The sequence below is a fragment of the Grammomys surdaster genome, unplaced genomic scaffold, assembly GCF_004785775.1.
Source record: "Grammomys surdaster isolate TR1022 unplaced genomic scaffold, NIH_TR_1.0 99, whole genome shotgun sequence".
Lineage (NCBI taxonomy): Eukaryota > Metazoa > Chordata > Mammalia > Rodentia > Muridae > Grammomys > Grammomys surdaster.
Window position 1 is genome coordinate 288105 of NW_021604578.1, and position 19855 is coordinate 307959.

Here is a 19855-nt window from a genome sequence, read left to right on the forward strand (position 1 = left end):
AAGGATTTCAACTACCGGTACATTCCAGACGCTGCCTATGTTAATAGTAACGCAGGGCTTCCTCTTGGCTGGCTTCACGGTCGAAGCCAAATATGCACATGTGTGTGTTCATTTTCAGGCCTTGACTTCGGTTGAGAGGAATTTAACCCCACCCCCGTCCAGAATGGAAAAACAACGCCCCCATTCCCGCCCTCGGCTTCCTCCCGCCTAGGTCTTCTCCAGTTACAGAAGTTTGGATTTTTTTTTCCTAGAGAGCTAGAAGAGTCAGGTCCCAAGAGTGGAGTTATAGTATCCGTTTATTTGCTCTGCTGGGAGACCGGTGGGGAAATCACACTTTGTAACTTAGTCTCCTGGGGGAAGAAGAGGAACGGATTCCTAAAAACTTGAGCTGAAGTGCTTGACACCAGGTTTGATTGACAGAGACCGATTGAGCAAGAGCAAAGGGGCGGTGCTGCGGGCCTAGGGCCGGGTAGAGACAAAGGGGCTTCCGCGGCCACCGGGAGAGGAAGGACCCTTTGTCACCGACCAGCTGCTGCGCTGTAAGGATGCATCTGGTGGAGTCTCTTTCTCCTTTGCAGACTGGCGATCTGGCGAAGCCGGCTTGGCAGGAGGCAGGGGGAGGTGGAGAGGGGGTGCCGAAAGGGGGCGCGGGTCCCGGTCTGGGCAGCACTGTGTCACGTGCTCGTCGCCGCCGCCTCAGGGTTGGGGCTGTTCTTCCGGGTTGGAGGCATAGCGCCGCGGGCCAAGCCCGGGTCTGCCAGCGCGGCGTGGCGTTTGCTCGCAGCCCGGGGTCGCCATCTGTCCCGCCTGCCGGTCCGGGTGAGCCAACCGGCCCTGCAGAGCCTGGGGACTGCTGGAACAGGCAGGCAGCCAGCGCTGACCCCTGGTCCCGGTGCGAAGGGGACCCGAGAGAGAGCAGCAGGGGGGCGGGGTCGTCAGTTTCTAGCAAATGGGGTGCAGAGGCTCCTGCAGGAGACAGACGGAGAAGGAATATGGTGTGCCTGGAGGCCCCTTTTGTGTGTGCGTTCTATTGGGGTGACATGGAATGGAGTGAGAGGGTGGAGGTGGGAACGGGGTCCCAGCAGAGGACAAGGTAACCAAGTGACAGCTGTGCAGGTGCAGATCTTGGATCCTGGGGTGTGAGTCGGGGCAAGGACTGCAAAAGTTGTATTAGTCATTTTGGCCCTTAGAGGGACTGGAAGAGAGGTCATAGAGGACTTTCGATGAATGGTGTACCTAGAAGAATGACAGCTAGGCACTCCTAAGTTGTACTTGAACCCTGAGAGTAGTGTTCAGGTAGGGTGTCCAGTTGGGTGTACAGGAAAAGATGACTGTAGGTCAGGGCTGACTGGGTGCCAGTTTCTGAACACTGAGAAAGGGGTTTGGATTGGTGAGTCAGCGTGGGCTGGTTTGGAGGTCGGGGTGTAGGACTGGATTGGAGGTCGCGGTGTAGGCCTGGGCAGAGCTGGTTCAAACTTGAGAGACACAATAACTACTATGTAGCCAGAGCCAATGGGCTTCCACAGGAGGTTATAAATAGCGGTCCAGCTGCACGTGCCAGCCGGTGGCAGTTTGGTTGCTGTGGGAGGGGCAGCACCTGTGACAGGGGCTGTGGCACCAGTGGCTTTGGGCGAGGTCACACTGCCTGCCAGAATAGGGTATTGTGTCCTTGTTGGTATGCCTAGCTTTTAAAAGCATGACTTTGTTTATGCTTGCAGGTGCCCTTTATTTGTCCTGCCGTAGTGTGCAGTCATTAGAAATCGTTGGAGGCATGGGGCTTACTTGCCCTCTGCACCCCCTTTTTTGGGCAAATATTGCTTATTTTTCCTTTCTTACTTTATTATTCTTATTTTATTTTTTTATTTCGAGACGCGGAAGATCTCGGTCTGTAGCCTTGGCTGGCTTGAACTTCTATGTGTAGCCCAGGCTGGCTTTGAACTTGAGTTGCTCCTCCTGCCTCCCCAGTGCTGGTATTTACAACTATGAGCTACCATCTCGGCTCCACTTTCTTTCTTTCTTTCTTCTTTCTTTCTTTCTTTCTTTCTTTCTTTCTTTCTTTCTTTCTTTCCTTCCTTCCTTCCTTCTTTCTTTCTTTCTTTTTTTTTTTGTTTATTGAAGGGGCAGTGTAGGATTATTCTAGTATCAGCAAACAGTTTATTTTTGCGGATAGGGTCAGTTTTCTACAAGGCTATGCAAAATTTTTGTTTTTAAAGGAAAAGTCTGAAAACTCTGTTTCAGAAATGTATTGTGGAATGGCCTCAGGATACCCAGCCCTAGTCATTTCAGTGTTCAGTCAAAAAGTCTTAACTGACTTACTCTGGGTAATGCAAAGCACAGGGCCAAGAAAAATAACAAAGCGATTTGAATAACCCACCAGGATCTTGTGTTCTTTAATCCTCTCTACAAACCAATGATCAGGGCACTTTGCTACTTTAATCTTCAGGACTTTATGAGGTAGGTTTTTACTATTATTCTGACCTTAAAGATAAGGAAATCAAGTACAAAGAAGCTGGGTGATTTGAGAAGGACACACCTATAATAATCTAAAAAAGGGGATTCCAACCTAGGGTATACTCTAGTCTCTTTACTGTCTTCTTTTGCTAGGTCAGGTGCTTGCCTTAGACTCTAGAGCAGCGGTTTTCAACCTTCCTAATGTTGTGGACCGTTTAACACAGTTCCTCATGTTGTGGTGACCCCCAACCATAAAAGTATTTTTGTTGCTACATTAAACCTGTATTTTTGCTACTGCTCTGAGTTGTAATGTAAATATCTGTTATGCAGGATAGCTGATATGATGCCCTTGTGAAAAGGTCATTTGACCCCCAAAGGGGTTTTGACCCACAGGTTAAGAACCACTGCTCTATAGGGTTTTAACACTGGGGAAGACTGAGGATGTAGGCTCTGGATACTGTCCTTGGCATCACACACATCAATCTCTGGGGAGGCACTTATCCTTATAACTTACATCAAGTGGCTTAATGAATGTTATGCTGAAACAGGCATTTCATTCTTTTAAACTCGGGGTTGCAAAATTATTTATTATTCATTATTGATTCAAGGCTTGAGAAGTGCATGGAAGTGCACAGAGAATTTCGAAGTGAAGAAAAGGGGGGAATGTAACTCTGTTGGAGTAAACACGGACTAGCCAATGGGTCAGATATTTTCTGAATACCTTTCAGAACCATTTATATTTAAAGTAGGGCAAGTGTACTGGACTTTTCTTGCCAGTAAACATCCTGATCTTTGTGTGTTTGATGCCTAATAAAGCCGTTTTATTTTTAAATTTTAGTTTTAGATTGGGCTTCTGATATATGGTGCCCCTATTAGAGATCTGCTCTATATCAAATTATTATTTTCCAAGTAGGCAAGACAATCATGGATTTTCTAGAGTCTAAAAAGACCTCAGCAAGCTGTTGTTTGCTACCAGGTTAAACAATCAGGAAGTGGCGGACCTGGGCAATGCAGGGCTCCATTTGGGCCAGTTTCATATATTTACTGATGAGGTCTGAGGAAGCTTTACCAACTCACTGAGAACAGTGGTGGCAGGGAGCTGGGATGACCCAAGAAGAGAAAGGGCCTCTGAGATTCTGTCCTTGGGCCACGTTTGTTGGATTAAAGGACCGCTAATGAATAGGCAACTCCTGGATTGATAATTCCTATCGCTGATGTTTCTTCTCAGCGTTTTAAAGTTTATTTAGGAAGTTGTAGTAACAGCTTTGAGATTTAAAATTAGCTAAACACTTCTCTGGTGCCTGGAAAAGTGGTTGTAGAGCCTGCTTGGATATGATGCTTGGCCCGGTAAGAGTCCAACTCATGGATGTGTGCCTTTAGGCATAGTGAGTAATGTTAGCCAGGTTTGACTGATAGACCTCAGAGCCCCTGCTTCTTCTCATTCTCAAAGCAACGAGAAATGCTGAGGAACATGGGGAATGCAGTAGAGGAACCGGGGACATGTAGGCGTGCCTGCTGTGCATCCATGGGGATCTGCCAAAGAGGGCAAAGGTAGCTGAAGAATCAACAAAGTGATACATCACTCAGTCCTGCTAGAATCAGCAATAAGTGGCCATGTTTTGGTGAAATAAACTTTATTATAAAACATTTGCAAATTATACTGGCCACTGTTGAGAGCTGTATTCAAAAGAGTTCAGTTATACCTACATCTGCAAGCACAGACTGGATTAGTAAAGATATTATGGAGCCCCCCCCTCTCTCTCTCTTATCTTCCTTTCCTTCTTTCTTTCTGTATTATTCTATGTGTATTTATTTTCTTGAGAGGTAAACATGAATCTCATGTTCATTTAGGCATGGATCAGGAGATCTCACTGGAAGAGGTAAGCTTAGCAATGTGTTTCGTAAGACCTAGTGCCTAACTGTTTTTTAGATAACTTAAGGGAGAGTCACATGTAACTTTGATTATATATACCTTTTTGACAAATATGTTGACTTAGAGGATAACTTTAGTGCAAGATGTGGTTTATCTGTATAGGTGTGTATATACAAGCTCTCTAGACACACACACACACACACACACATACACACATTTGAGTGACTCAGGCCTGAAATTGAATGTTGAGTTTACAACCCCAGTTCTAGGGAGAAAATGGATTTCGAGTTTTAAACGCTGAATCAGAAACAGATTTTTGAAGTGTTGTCCACAAGTAAAAGACTTGACAACTACATTCTTTGTAGCATCCAAATGTATTCCAGAAACAGACCCTTTAAGATGGACAATTTATATGCTTTTTTCGTGCTCAAATGACAAGGTAACTTTTTTCTTGACATATAAACATGTTCTTCTCTTTCTTTTTTAGTAATCCATCTTCAAGGAATTGGGGATTCGAAACATTGGGAGTGTAAAGCAACATGGCACATCTACTGAAATCGGTGGTGACTGGCTCTTCATGTCCTTTGTTTAGCAACTTGGGGTCCTGTAAGGTTCTATCTGGGAAGAAAGACTTTTTACGAACGTTTCATACTCACCAGGCACTGTGGTGTAAATCCCCGGTAAAACCAGGTAAAACTTTATTTCACTTAATAAGGTAAAACTTAATTTACACTTTAACTTAATTTTTTGTACTTCCGGTCTTTGATACATGCAAGGAGAACACATTAAGTTTTATAGCCTGGTGTTTGTGAGTGGTCATTTTACACAGAAAACAACATCAACAGCAACAAAAACCCAAAGGAGTGTTTTGTGATAGTTGGTTATTAAGCTCTTTTTGAATCAACCCGGTAGTGGCAGCAGCAGCCACGTGTTCCTCACTGCCCGAGCCCCAGTGTTCTAGGTTCTCAAATGAAAGACAGACACCTGCAGCTTTATATTTTAGTATGCCTTAAACAGCCCAGTGGCTGGGCCACTCTCAAACCTCCACATGGCTGACACTGCTTCCCTCCCCTATTCCTGAATTATTATTTACTAAAATCGATATTCTATCATTGTTGTCCTAGGCTCAGGGTTGGTGGGTGGGGGAGTGTGCTCTTTTCTGGCTCTTATGTGATTGGTGTGCTCTCTCTTCTGCAACTATCAGGCCTGGACCATACTCCTTTCCTGGCATGGTGGTTCTAAATCCTTCTTCCTCTCTCGGACCCCTTGCCTGCGAAGTCTCAAGTACTGTCTCTGTCTCCCTGCCCAGCCATTGGCCACCAGCAGCTTTATTTACCAATTAAAACCAGGGACACTCAGCGTCTTACATGCTAATTCTTGTGCAATTTTGGGAACCCAATTAACATAATACAAGCATTAGGTCAAGTCCACAACAGTATTTTTTCCTTATTTTCCACTTATAGAAATTCTAGATTGCCATTGCTAACAGAGAAGATAAAAAACAATGGGAAAAGAAAAAGATCAACCGGTTGTATTGTATTTGGGAGTCTTTGGCTCATAGTAACCGTTTCTTCTTGCAGCCCTTCCTTTGTTTCTAGAAGGTATTGGAGAATTGTACCAGATAGAGTCCACTGCTCAGGACCTAGGAAGGAAGTGTGTTAACTGCTCTACAGTAATGTTCCTTGCTTTAGTAAAAAGCAATCTCATTGCAGTTCAGGTCAGAGATGTTAGTCTTCCCACATGCTGTTAGCAGCTACTGTTCAGCTTGGTTTTGTGTCTGTCAGTCTGTCTGTCTCTGTGTATGTGCACATGTGGGCAAGTGCCCTCTAAGACCAGAAGACAGTGTTGGGTCTCCTAGAACCGGAGTTCCAGGCTGTTGTTAACGTCCTGATGTGAACGCTGGAAACCAAATGTGAATCCTTTGGAAGAGCAGCCACGACTCTTAACCACTGAGCTATCTCTCCAGCTCCACCCTTACCACCTGTACTCACTTTGGTTCAAGCCATCATCTGCCACTCAAGTGGTGTGTTACTTTCTTAAACAGTATCTGTGCTTTCAGCCTCTGCCCTCCTACTGTCTGTCTGGCACATGGCAATGGTAATACCCTTTTGTAAAACTGTAAGAGCATGCTAGTTCTTTCTTCAAAATCACTACTGTCTTCTCAGCTTATACTGAGCAAGAGTGAAGGTTTCCAATGGCCTATCGGGTCTTCTGTAATAGGAATCTCTGTTGTAGGTACAGGCCCTAAGGAGGGGAGGCTCCAGAGGTCACCTTCTAAGCTGAGTCACCTCTCTGTTAGTGTTCTTCCCCAGGACCATCCTAGTACACTGTCTGTCATTCACTGTCCGGACCTTAAGCATGTGGACGTTTGTCAGGAAGACTTAGACATTTAGTTTTTAGTCCAGATGGCAATATGCCCAGCTAAGGATGGTGCTTAGCTCCTACGATGAAAGGGTGGCATGAATGTTTCTTTTCCCTCTTAGGGCTTGCAACACTCCTTTCTAGTCACCAAGGAGCTGTTACCTTGAATAGATTTCATAGCCTTGTTCCATTTTCTCAGGTGACAAATCTCTATTGGCAGTATACTTTTCCCTTATCGGTCCCATGTTTATCTTCAGAAACTTGCTTTTAATCTGCTTAGGAAAGCAGTCACCTACTGATAGAACTGATAAGATAGAGGCAAATGACCATGTTGAGAACCTGAGGATTGAACTTGTGAATAAATAGATCTATGGACATCAAAGACCTCTGCAGCAATATGTGTAAATCTTCCTTGTTTAACTTTTGATTTTTATTTTCTCAACTGACTTAAAAAAAAAAAACTTTTAACAGATAAGGAGACTCCAAAGCCTGCCCCCACAGTGACACACTTCCTCCAACAAGGCCACCCCTTCTCCAACAAGGCCACACCTAATAGTATCACTCACTATGGGCCAAGCATCCAGAGACAGGAGTCTTTCCTATCATTCAAACACATTTCTATTCTGACCAACTCAGATATATAAGAGACTTTTTTTTTCTTTCTTTTTTCATTGCTGGGAATCAGACCTAGGGCTTCAGACATGCTGGCTGGGTATTTACCACTTGGTTGCTTACATCCTCTGCTGTTCTTCCCTATTTTCTCCCATGTTGAGACATACAGTTGTTGCTCAGTAGAGTTTCCAGTGTTCTAAATTTGACTGAGTGAGTTCCTATCGTGGTTCTGCTGAGTCAATTTCTTTTCCCATTTATTTATTTATTTAATAACATTTAGCTAGACCTGAAGGCTCCATTAGCTTAAGGATACATTTCTGGCAGGAACACTTCAACGGCAGTGTTGTTTATTATTGTATTGCATTGGGAAGACTACGTGGACAGTGTAGGTGTCGTCCTTGTGGACTGTCTGATATGAAGTTCCCATTAGCTTTTCCCATTCAGATGCCTTCTGTCATTTGATGGATGCCCATTAACTGAGCTCGTGATTTTATTAGGGCTCTCGAAACAGTGAAACTCCATCATTCTTTCTTCATTCATCAGCCAGAATTTTTTCTATAAAGTAAACAGATTTTCTCTGTTGGTCACTTGCCTTGGAATGGACCTGGGGAGGTGGGACAAAGGCTCTTTCCCGTTCCTTGTTAGTTCTGCTAATAATCACTGGGTTCCCTTATGTGTTAACTTCCTATTCCTGATGTAACAAATAATCATAAACCTACTGGCTTTTTACCCACTGGAAGTCAAAGTCCAAGGGAGTTGTCACCGGGCCTCCATCCAAGTGCTGGCAGTTCTGCATTTGTCCTGGGAATCGTAGGGGAGAACTGTTTTCCTAAACCTTTCAGCTGCCTCAGAGCTTCTCCACCTGTCAGATTGTGGCCCCTTTCCATCTTGACAATGTCAATGTACCGTCCTCACACTGCTTCTTGACTAGGACTCTTTGGCTTTCTCCTCCCCGTGTAAGGACTCTGTGATTACCCTGCAACTCTCCAGATAACCTGGAGTATTCTTCCTCCTGTAGGCCCAGTGATTACCAACCCTTAAGTCCATCTGGCATCATAAATCCCCTGTGCCATGCATGATGGGTTCAAAGGTAGTAGGGGTTAGGACATGGGTGTTCTTGGGAAGTTGTTATTCTGCCCATCACGCTGCATGTTCTACGTTGAGCCATGCCCTTTAAAATACTTAGTACTTTTTTTGGATAATCAACATGAAATCATGAGTTATAATATCTTTGGAAGTGTTCTACTCCGTTATTCTTTTTAAAATTTTCCTTTTATTTTATGCCTTTTTTTTTTTAACCTGCATGGATGTCTGTGCTCCCGTATATTCCTGGTGCTCATGGAGGCCAGAAGAACCTCCTGGAGCTGGAGTTGTAGACAGTTGTGATCCATCATGTAGATGCTGGGAATCGAACCCAGGTCTTCTGGGAGACCAGTACATCCTTCCAGCTCCCATTCATTCAATTTTGATAGCCAAATGACCATAGTTGGCTCTTTTTCTTTTTTCTTTCTTTCTTTTTTTTTTTTTTGAGACTGGGTCTTGCTATGTAGCCCTGGCTGGCCTGGAACTTGCTATGTAGACCAGGTTGGCCTAGAAATCATACAGATCCATCTACCTCTGCCTCCTGAGAACTTGGATTAAATGTACCATCACTACTGGCTCTCCTAAATACATTTGACTCAACTCTGTCATCTTTAGTAGCTGCCTTGGCTTTCTAAATGCAAGGCTTCGATTTGAGGTTTTCAGATGAGTGCCAAACTCCAGAGAAGTTCATATGTGACTTCATTTTACACTTGGATCTAATATTTGCCAAACTCCTAGTTTTCTCTCTCTTTAGGTAGAAAATAAGCATTTGTCTGCCTCTGGTGTACTGTAAATTATTAGTGTATAAATAACAGGGGAATATAAAACTATGTTCATGTGTTGGTATTTTCAAGTTGCCTTAAACTGTCTAAAGTCTCAAAAAGTTACTCCATATTTATAATTTTATTCACTTTTTTATTATATGTTTAGTGGCAAGAATGGAATTTTTAAACTATATAGTAAGCCCTATGTAGAAACATGCTGTTTAAAAATATGTTAGTAGCTTGGAGTGGTGGCACACGGATTTAATTCCAACACTCTGGAGGCAGAGGCAGGTGGATCTTGTGAGTTTGAGGACAGCCTGGTCTACAAAGCAAGTTCCAGGACAGCTAAGGCTACACAAAGAATCCCTATCTCCCCCCCCAAAAAAACAACCAAGACCAAAAAACAAGACCAAAAAAATTAGTTAATGGCTTCATTAAAGCATCAGATGAAACTGGTGTCCTATAGGTAGAGCTAGCCTGAACTCTGCATAAAGATGTTTGTGTTGCTTTCTTTTGAGTTATAAGGAACAGAATCACAATCAGGTTATATATAGTTTGTATGAGGGTGTACTATATGGATTCTTGGGCCCAGGATCCTCTTCATTATTTTGGAGAAGTGGAATACATTCCAGGTTTCCTAGTTCTGCCTAGTCTTTCTTTAAGTAGCCACTATCATGGTGCCTGTCCGTGCTGCTCTGACTTCTTGCTGATTACTGCATGGCTATGCTTACAAATCACTTCCATACCAGCTACTCTCTTAGCTTTTGTGTGGCTTCTCCATTCAAATCTCCTAGGAGAGACCGTGACTGGGTAGGCGTTTTAGTTACTCTTCAGTTGCTGTGATAAAACATAGTGACCAAAAACAACTCGAGGAGGAAGAAATTTATTTCAGCTTAAGACTTTCTGGTTACGCTTCGTCACTGAAAGAAGGCAGGGTAGGAACTCACGGGAAGAACTGGAGGCAGGAACTGAAGCAGAGGTCATGGAGGAACACGGCTTATTGGCTGCTGCTCCTCTTGGCTTGCTCAATCTCCTCTATCGTTCTATGCAGGGTGATCTGCCCCCAGTGAGCTGGGCCTACCACATCAATCACTAACTGCACTAAATGCACTACAAACGTGTCTACAGGAGAATCTTATGGAGGCATTTTTGTTAATTGAGAAGCCCTCTTCCCAAATGTTCTATCTTGTATCAAATTGGCATTAAACTAGCCAACGTAGGAGGTTAATAAATGTCCAACATGGACTGTTCTGGATCTACCATTCCTATATAAGTCATGTCATTGGCAGTGGCTGCTGGCTTCTCTCATGCCCTGCCTGTCAGATGACTGTCTTTGACCTGATTGCTGGCCTCTCAGCTGCTGGTCAAGTCTCAGGATTCAACCTTGGAAATCTATAAGAAATTTCCTCTGGCCAAATTGTCAGGAAAGGAACTTCAGCTATGGCAGCCATCAAAGTATCTGTGATAGAGCTATTCTGCAGTAATTTATTTCTGTCTTCACTAAAAGCCAGGACAAGAAGACTGTAACCCCAGAGGGTGAAGGAGGGGAGTTAGCACGCTGTGTGATTTCTCAACTCAGGTATTTCTCTCCTAAGAATAGACTAAGCTTGTGCCTTAAAGAGAGATGTTCAATTAAACAAAACATTTAGTACATTCAGGACAGTTTGTACAAAAATTTATCACTTTTCAAACCAGGCAAACGGATTCTGATCGTGAATTGTTATTTTTCAGTAGCAGTTTGTGCGTGATTCTGTTTCAAAAAAACAGACTGCCCATTTCCCTCTCCTGAAGTCTGCTCCGAAACATGCTTTTTAGCTTTGTCTAAACTTTGGTTTTGTTTGCTTTTAGGAATTCCATATAAGCAGTTGACAGTTGGGGTTCCCAAGGAGATTTTCCAAAACGAGAAGCGAGTTGCATTGTCTCCTGCCGGTGTCCAGGCCCTGGTCAAGCAGGGCTTTAATGTGGTCGTGGAATCTGGTGCAGGAGAAGCTTCCAAGTTCCCAGATGATCTCTACAGAGCAGCAGGGGCCCAGATCCAAGGGACGAAGGAAGTTCTGGCTTCTGATCTGGTGGTCAAAGTAATTACTCTCTTCTCTCTTCTGTTCATAGCTTCATGTCATTTGTTGAGACAGGGTCTCAGTGTATAGCCCTGGCTGGCTTGGAACCCACAGACATCCACCTATATTTGCCTCTCCAGTGCTGGGATCAAAGCCACCACACCCAGCTTTTCCAAGTTTCTTAGTATTCTTCCTTTTGTTTTTAATTGATGCATAATTGTTCATATTCATGCAGTGATATATATATATCATACATATGTATGTATGTATAATGTATATACAATGTACAGTGATCAACTCAGAACAGTTTGCATGTTCTTCATCTTAAACATTACCCGTTCAGCTTTTCCTATTTGAAAGTCATACTCTCTTTTCTCAATGAAACCGTGGAAGGGAAATGGAGACCTTCACTTTTATATTAGCCGAGTAGATTTTTTTACTTCCTATTTTTTAGTTATAAATGGTATCTTAAGACCTTTTAAAGTCACTTGGCCTATAGGTCACTCAGACCAATGCTCCCTTCTCCAGAATGGTCATGCAGTTTCTAGAACAGTAGTATGTGGGGTAAATGACTGTGTTCAGTTATTAGACACTGCACACAGTATCTTGGGCTGTGTTCAATAACGTCTTTCCAGCCCAGTTGCATATAGTCGTCAGCAGGAGGTCTGTATCTAAATGGACAATGTAGTCAATTAAAAAAAGAGACTTCTACCCAGCCAGTATAAAAGTGAAGATCTCTATTTCCTTTCCATTCATAACATACTTGACCAGGGGCCTCTCTGTTGAATCAAGCCCGTTCCTGTTCCAAGGAGGAACAGGTTTAGGGAATCATTCACTTGGTTTGATGTCTCGGGTGCCAGTGGTCTCAGCTGAGTCTTTGATGAGGGCCAGTAGAATCAACTCAGAGCAGTCCTTGAGTTCTTATTAATCTCCGAGATAGACTGTGTGTGTGTGTATGTGTGTGTGTGTGTTTTGCTGGTTTCACATATGCCAGGTAAGTCCTCCACCACTGAACCACACCTCCTGCCCAAAAAGTCACAGGTTCTCAGCCTAGATTCACAGGAGTCACCAGCTCAGGAATAATAGGAAAAGGCGCTTTGGTAAATGAAGAAAAAAAAATGCCATGATAGGAAGTGACGGGAGCAGCACTCCTGTTTGTGTTTAACATGTAAATCCTACAGGCTGTGTTTCCTATGCTCGCTTCACACAGAGCAAATATAGGGAGACTTCTTATCAGAACAGTGTAATTCGGTAGAGATGCTAGTTTACATTGTGTCCCTTTATAGGTCTGGAACTTCAATCTATACCATAGAGTCTTTAACGGACAACATTCTCAATGCCTCACTACCCCATATATTCATGTTCGCCAAAATTAGTAAAGATTGAGTCTTTTCAGTTGTTTGTTTGTTTGTTTGTTTTTTGGAGACAGTGTTTCACTATGTAGCCCTTGCTGGCTTCTAACTGGATTTGTGAACTAGGCTGCCTTCCCTGTCAGAGAGATCTGCTGGCCTTTTTCTTTCAGTGCTGGTATTAAATATGTGTGCAAGTACTCCCCGTTCTGTGACTGAGCCTTTGAACATAAAACAAAAAAATTTTTTTTGTCTTTTTTCCTCTAATATCTTGTAGTTTTAAAGCAGATTTAACAGTAAGTTTGGGGAGACAGGCTCACTGTAAAATCTTTGTAATATCTCAGTGCTCTGTAGCTGTCACAGCTGACCTGGTGCTGTGTGGTCTTTAACTCAGGATAGGTCACAGGTCACCAGTCACAGGATGGATAGCGTACATCTTCATATGCTTTGCCCTGCTTAAGGTCAGGCAGACATTTATTGATGGAAGATGTCTCTCAGAAGGACTATCTAAACAATAGTGACACGCCTTCTATAAATTGTCCTGTTTGCTTAGAAAACACGGTGAAGGTATTGGTAGTTTTGATCTGTGATTTGGCTTTCATTTCAGGTGAGGGCCCCCATGGTGAACCCGACGTTAGGCGCTCACGAAGCTGACTTTTTAAAGCCGTCAGGAACTCTTATTAGCTTCATCTACCCGGCCCAAAATCCAGACTTGCTCAACAAACTTTCCGAAAGAAAAACTACAGTTCTGGCGATGGACCAGGTTCCAAGGGTGACGATAGCTCAGGGCTATGATGCCCTCAGCTCCATGGCCAACATTTCTGGGTAGGTATATTCTTCCCCATTTCGGTTGACCCACATCACAGGGAGGTAGAATGGGCGATCGTAGAGCTTTTACCCTCACCATAATTGTTGGGAACTGAGCTTTTTAACACTTAAATGGGCTCTTGTGATTCGTTTTATTCCTTTTCACAATAGTTATACTAATATATGTTACATGTCCTATCTTTGTGGTTAGAAGCAATATTTATATCTACCAAAGGAAGTAGCTGTCCGAGTGTCTGCATGAGACACATTTTTTAAAAAAGATTTATTTATTTTATGTATATGAATATACTGTAGCTGTCTTCAGACACACCAGAAGAGGGCATCAGATCCATTACAAATAGTTTTGAGCTACCATGTGGTTGCTGGGAATTGAACTCCGAACCTCTGGAAAAGCAGTCAGTGCTCTTAACCTCTGAACCATCCCTCTAGCCCCCTGGAAGCTGTATTTTTATGTTGTGTGTACATGCATGAGAATGAAATGGTTGTTTTTATAGGTCACATATAATTGGAGACTGACAGTTTCATGTGTTTTAATGTAATACAGGCTGAGAACCCCTGAAACTTTATGATCAGGAGTGTTTCGGATTTCTGACTTTTTCAGACTTTGGAATATTCCTGTACTGAGATGTCTTTGACCTGAGATCCAGGTGTGCACAGGGAAGTTATTTATGTCTCATATACACTTTATACACTAGCCTGAAGGTAGTTTTGTAAATATATTTTGGTAATTTTCTTTATGGGATGGTGCATTTCAGAACATGTTTTTCTCCTTTGGGATGTTTTAAATACAAAGTTGGTATTTTGTGCTTGATCTGTGACCCATTACATGTGTCCTGTGAGGTCAGGGATGGGACATTCTGCTTGTATTGATGTCAGTGCCCCATGTGGAACAGTTTTGACTTTGGATGTTTATATTAGGAGTGCTTAGCATGCTGTATTATAATTAATTAATTAACTAATTAAAAAATAGTCTAGCTGTGTAGTCCAGGCTGGCCTAGAACTCACTGTGTAGTTCAGGGTGGCCTCAGGCTTCAAAGTTGTGATCCTGTTGCCTCTAGCCTTCTGAGGGCTGAGGTTATAGGAACATACCATTATGCGTAGGTTGCTCGTGTTGCTTAGGGTTTCCTTACAAAAGTTAATAAAATAAGATAGTTTCTGTGTTAGAGGGTAGTTTTCTCTCGTGTCACAGCCTGTTGTTTTCACTAGAGCGTGTCCCCTTCTGAGGCCTCAGCGACAGTGGAGCTCATTTGCCCATCAGCACTGCTATCTTCCCTGTCTCTCTCTTTTTTAGAGCTCTGTTTTTATTTAATAAAATACAGAGTATTTTAAAAATTTGTTGGGACTTTCATACACAAATACAGTGTATTTTCATTCATATTCACTCTCCACTCTTCCCCTAATTTCTTCCCGATTCACTGCCCAGCCCCTGACCCCTGAGTCCATTTTGTGCTGACCATATACTCATCGGTGTAGGGCCATCTACTGGATCATGGTTGACTTACAAGGGACCACATTATCAAAGAAAAAAACCTGACTCTTCCTCCTCCAGGATCTACCTTCCTGTTCCACAGTGAGGATGGGGGAGCCCCTCATCCTCCATGCTGAGGTGTTGATTGGCTTGGTCATGCATTCGCAGGTGGCCTCCGCTGCTGTGAGTGCATGAGCGCAGTGGTCTGGTCTTCCTCAGGAGACCTTGTTTTGCTGTGGTCCTCCGTGAGATCTGGAGGGAGGAGGTGTGTAGAGGTGTCCTTGTTTATGGCTGACAGATACTTGCTCTATGCACTTTGACCAATCGAATTTTTGCAATAGCTGCTATCCCCAAACCAAGAAGCTTCTCTGATGTGGTCTAAGAGCCGCACACATATATGGACATCATGGCGTGGATTTAGATGGCAGTTTGGTCCTCTGTCCATTTAGCACATTAAAAGCAGTAGGTTCACCCCTGGGGTTTATGAGCTCTCCAACCATGAGTTCTTGGCTAGATTTAAAGTACCCAGGTATGATTGTCTGTCTTTGGAGCAGGACTTAATTCTACTCAAAAACAGTTATCATCAATGTAACATTTGTACTACTATCATGTCCTTAACACTGATAATGAACTTTTATTCCCCCAACTCTTCTGGGAAGAGCATTATCCCCATGTGTAGAGTAACTTCAGTTAAACTATTATATATATGTGTGTGTGTGTGTGTGTGTGTGTGTGTGTGTATATCCAATATATTATATAATATATTATAAATAATATTTATATACTAATATATTTTATAACTAATACATATATACCTATTATAGTAGTAGGTTTCCATATGGCTTTTCCAAACATCTGAACAATTAAAAACATCGTTGGAGGCATGACTATTCTTGGTTTAAATTATACCACAGTTCCACAGTAAAGCAACATGGTATTGGCACAGAAATAGACGTATTGATCAATAGGGTAGATCATAATCTATATACCTACATTCAACTGATTTTTCCAAAGATGAGAAAAACACACATTGAAGAAATTATAGCATCTTTAATAAATGCTGCTGGGGAAAATTGGACATCTACCTGTAGAAGAAACTTCATCCTTCCCTTTTACCCAGAACTCAAATCAGTTTCAAGTGGACCAAAGACATCAGTGTTAGATCCGAAACTCTTTAGGGCCCTGAGAGAAAAACCAGAGTCTGGGCTCAGTAAGGACTTTCTGAATGGGACCTCAGTCACTCAGGAAACAGGGCCAAGAGCCAACAAGTGGAAGACTTCATGAGATGAAAAAGCTTCTGTACTGCAAAGGGAATTGTTAATCAAAGGCTGAGGCAGCCTACAGAATGGGAAAGACTCCAACTGTCTTGTGTGGAATGTCACATAGAAATGCATTCTAAGCTCACCTCTGCTTGCAGGAAGATGGCTATAATCACATTGCTTGCGAGGGACTGGAATGACCACTGCCTACTTGAGAGGGTGGGAGCATTCTGGAGATAGGGTGATGCTCATGAAATCAGCCTCCCAAGGAAACTAACCAGATTAAAATTTAAGCTAATGTGATTGACACACCAACAAAAGTATTTAAAGGGAAAACAGTGAATGGGGGAAAAAAACCAATATAAATAAAGCCTTTGCACAGAGTCTTGCATGAACTGGAAGGCTCTTAGGTTTTTATCTTTTAGGTTTATCATTATCTGTCTGTGTGCATGAGTGAGTATGGACAAGCATATCTGGTGGTCAGAGGACAGCCTTTAGGAGTAGGCTCTTCTGTCTTACTGAGGAGGGGTCTCTTGTTTGTATTGAGCTATTTTTTTTTAAAGATTTATTTATTTTATGTATAGGAGTACACTGTAGCTGTCTTCACGCACATGAGAAGAAGGCATCAGATCCCATTACAGATGGTTGTGAGCCACCTTGTGGTTGCTGGGAATTGAACTCAGGACCTCTGGAAGAGCAGTCAGTGCTCTTAACCGCTGAGCCATCTCTCCAGCCCTGTACTGAGCTTTGTACCCTAGGCTAGCTGCTTCCATCACCTTCCAGGTGATTCTCCTATCTTCAGCTCCCAGCTTCACACCACACCCGATCACTGCCAAGGCAGTGCTAGGATTACACATTTGTGCCACTCTTCAGCTTTGTAAATGTGGGTTCCTGGGATCCAACTCAGTGTGGCAGGCTTGAGCGGCAACCCCCTTTACCCACTGAGCCATCTCACTGGCCCAAGTTTCCTGTTTCAGATGTAACATTTAAAATATGCCACATATCAAACATACAACACAATTTGTGTTTCAGCTGTTCATCCCGTACATTTTTTTTTTTTTTTTTTTTTTAGGTTTCTCGAGATAGGTTTCTCTGTGTAGTCCTGGCTGTCCTGGAACTCACTCTGTAGACCAGGCTGGCCTCGAACTCAGAAATCCTCCTGCCTCTGCCTCCCAAGTGCTGGGATTAAAGGCATGCGCCACCACTGCCTGGCTATTCATCCAGTTCTTATGGGTTGTCATTATGTTAAAGTTAAAACAAGTTTACACAACTGGGGGGGGTTGTCAAGATAGCTCAAGATAGTGCTCACTGCCTAAGCTCAAGGACCCAGGTTTGATCCGTAACACCCATATAAAAAGCCAGATGAGCTGGAACAAGTTTGTAACCCTGTCTTCAAAAAATAAAACAGAGGGTTCAAGGCTCCTGAGGAACACCACCTGAGGTTGGCTTCTGATCATCACAGGTTCTGTCCTCTGACATATGTGCTCCCACCCGAACACATACACCAGCACACATACAAGTAATAAATAAACAAACACACTTAGTTATCCTTAGTAGAAGGTAGCAAATGGCTTACTGAAAACATTGTTAGTGGTATAAAATCTGTGCTGGGGGAGGCAAAAGAAATTGTTGCCATGTTTAGTGGCTGGAAGAGTGACTGCTACACAAGGTGGGGCTTAACATGTCCCACGCAGAGGTCTACGAGTGCTGTTGATTCTGTCATGTAAGATGCATGTATGTAGGAGAACGTCAAAATCAGCTCTGGAACAGTGCTTTCAGCTGCAGAATCGTGTGAGCAAACAGAATGTTTTGAGACAATATTAGTAGGTCCCATTAGCACCACAGACTGCAGGTTGCACTTAGACGGATCGGAGAGTTTAGAAACACCTGCTTTCTATCTTGAAAAAAAATTTTTTTTTCTGCTCCACTATGACTTACGGTAATAGCAGTGATGATAGCATTTTTATATTAATTGTTTTACTAAGTATTACAACTACGAGAAGGAGGTTTTGCTGCAAGCCAGCACATGAGTCTTAGTATTAAAATAGTTGTGTTTAACTAAGTAAAGATAATATGGAAATGAGATTAGTGTAGTGCGCCCCAGACATCCTCTTAAAGGAAAGATTCAGCTCCCTGTTAGTTTTTATTGGATAACTCGTTTCTGTAGTTAAATCCTATTTACTGAGCATTTTGTCATGCGATAAGAACCATACTGAATATTTCGCTCATGTTAACTTCGTTCTCTCAGTAGCTTTCAGAGCTTGATTCTTATTTTATAGATGAGGAGAACCAGGGTTAACTTTGCTCAGATCTAATCATTTGGTCTGTCTCAGGAGCCCAGATTTTTACCCACTACAGATCAAGGGTAGTAATTTTTCCCCTCTGAGACTGAAATATTATTATATACAATGTCGCACCTAATCTAGATGGACCTTCTTTAGTGTAATGTAAGTACTGCATAGCCATCCAAGAAAATTTGAACTACACAGTTTAAAAAAAAAAAAAAAGGGAAATTTGAAGACAGGGAGCCTCAACACCCGAAGAAAGGTGCTGATGGCATTTGGCGTCTTTACTTTTTAAACTATCTTGGCTAGTCTGCAGTACTTGTTAGGAAGCGGCTGAGTAGCTCTTTGGGTGAGAGTCTTCCTATACAACAATGCTGCCCAGGGCAGGGTTCTCACTCTGCTGCTGACTAGCTGAGCCAGCAGGCAAGCGGTCCTTTCGCCTTCGTGTCTGTGCTTATGAAGCCAATATAGTAATTGTATGCATTCCGAGACTGACTGGGAAGGTCAGAGGGGTAAGTATATAAACAGTGCTCAGAGTTAATCTCACCATAGAGTATACTGTACAAGCATTAGACTCCTGCAGTTATGTAACCGGCAGGTTATAGTAATGTATGGCCTTCCACCTTTTATTTTATGGAGCTGTCTGTTTACTTTTTCAGTTATAAGGCTGTTGTTTTAGCAGCGAATCACTTTGGAAGGTTTTTCACTGGCCAGATCACAGCTGCTGGAAAAGTGCCCCCTGCGAAGGTATGTCTAACTTCCGGTGTTATGTATACAAGTGTTCTGTCTGCACGTATGCCTGCACGCCAGAAGAGGGCACTAGATCTCATCATAGATGATTATGAGCCGCCACATGATTGGTTGCTAAGAACTGAACTCAGGACCTTTGGAAGAGCAGTCAGTACTGTTAACCTCTGAGCCATCTCTCCAGCCCCACTTCCAGTGTTTCTTAATGAGACAAATTGAAGGCATCATAAAATATGGTTATTTTTAAATGTCTCACTGTGTGTTATCCTCACTGATGTTATTGTCGTAATTAGAAATTTAAAGTGAAGCTTTAGAGCTGGATATTGAATATTGCTTGAAAAAAATTTGGCTCTTTTGTTTGTTTGTTTTAAAAGTTCTAGTCTTTTTTTCTTTTGCCTTTTCAGTTTCTGACTTATTTGAATTCTTAAATTGATTTTGTTGAGATTGACCTGTGGGTCAATTTACTATTACTTTTTAAAGAACTTCACAATATTATTCAGTAAATCCGTGTTTCCTGATTACTGCAGTGCCATAGTTTGTGGAAAACACTTTGATTTCTTCCATCTTGTCAGCCGAGGATGGGGAGGGGCATCAAGAGGACAGGAATTAATGGGAGGTGGGACAATCAAGGCACAGCGGAAGGGAGCTGCTTCCTGAATCCAGGTTGGGATGAGAGAGAGAGAGAGAGAGAGAGAGAGAGAGAGAGAGAGAGAGAGAG

At 42.7% G+C, this 19855-nt stretch overlaps 1 protein-coding gene across 5 annotated transcripts in view; it reads left to right on the plus strand.

Annotated features, from left to right (window-relative positions):
- Positions 1-261: 261 nt before the first annotated feature.
- Nnt (nicotinamide nucleotide transhydrogenase) overlaps positions 262-19855 on the plus strand; it is a 94068-nt gene continuing 74474 nt past the window's right edge. Inside the window, exons 1-5 of one of the 5 annotated variants that reach the window (XM_028783601.1) lie at positions 262-554; positions 4812-5014; positions 10993-11222; positions 13158-13375; positions 19050-19137. In XM_028783601.1, coding sequence (XP_028639434.1) covers positions 4864-5014; positions 10993-11222; positions 13158-13375; positions 19050-19137 — 687 coding nt within the window. In that variant the 5' untranslated portion in view covers positions 262-554; positions 4812-4863. The other 4 variants (XM_028783596.1, XM_028783617.1, XM_028783606.1 and 1 more) reach the window with 4 other exon arrangements.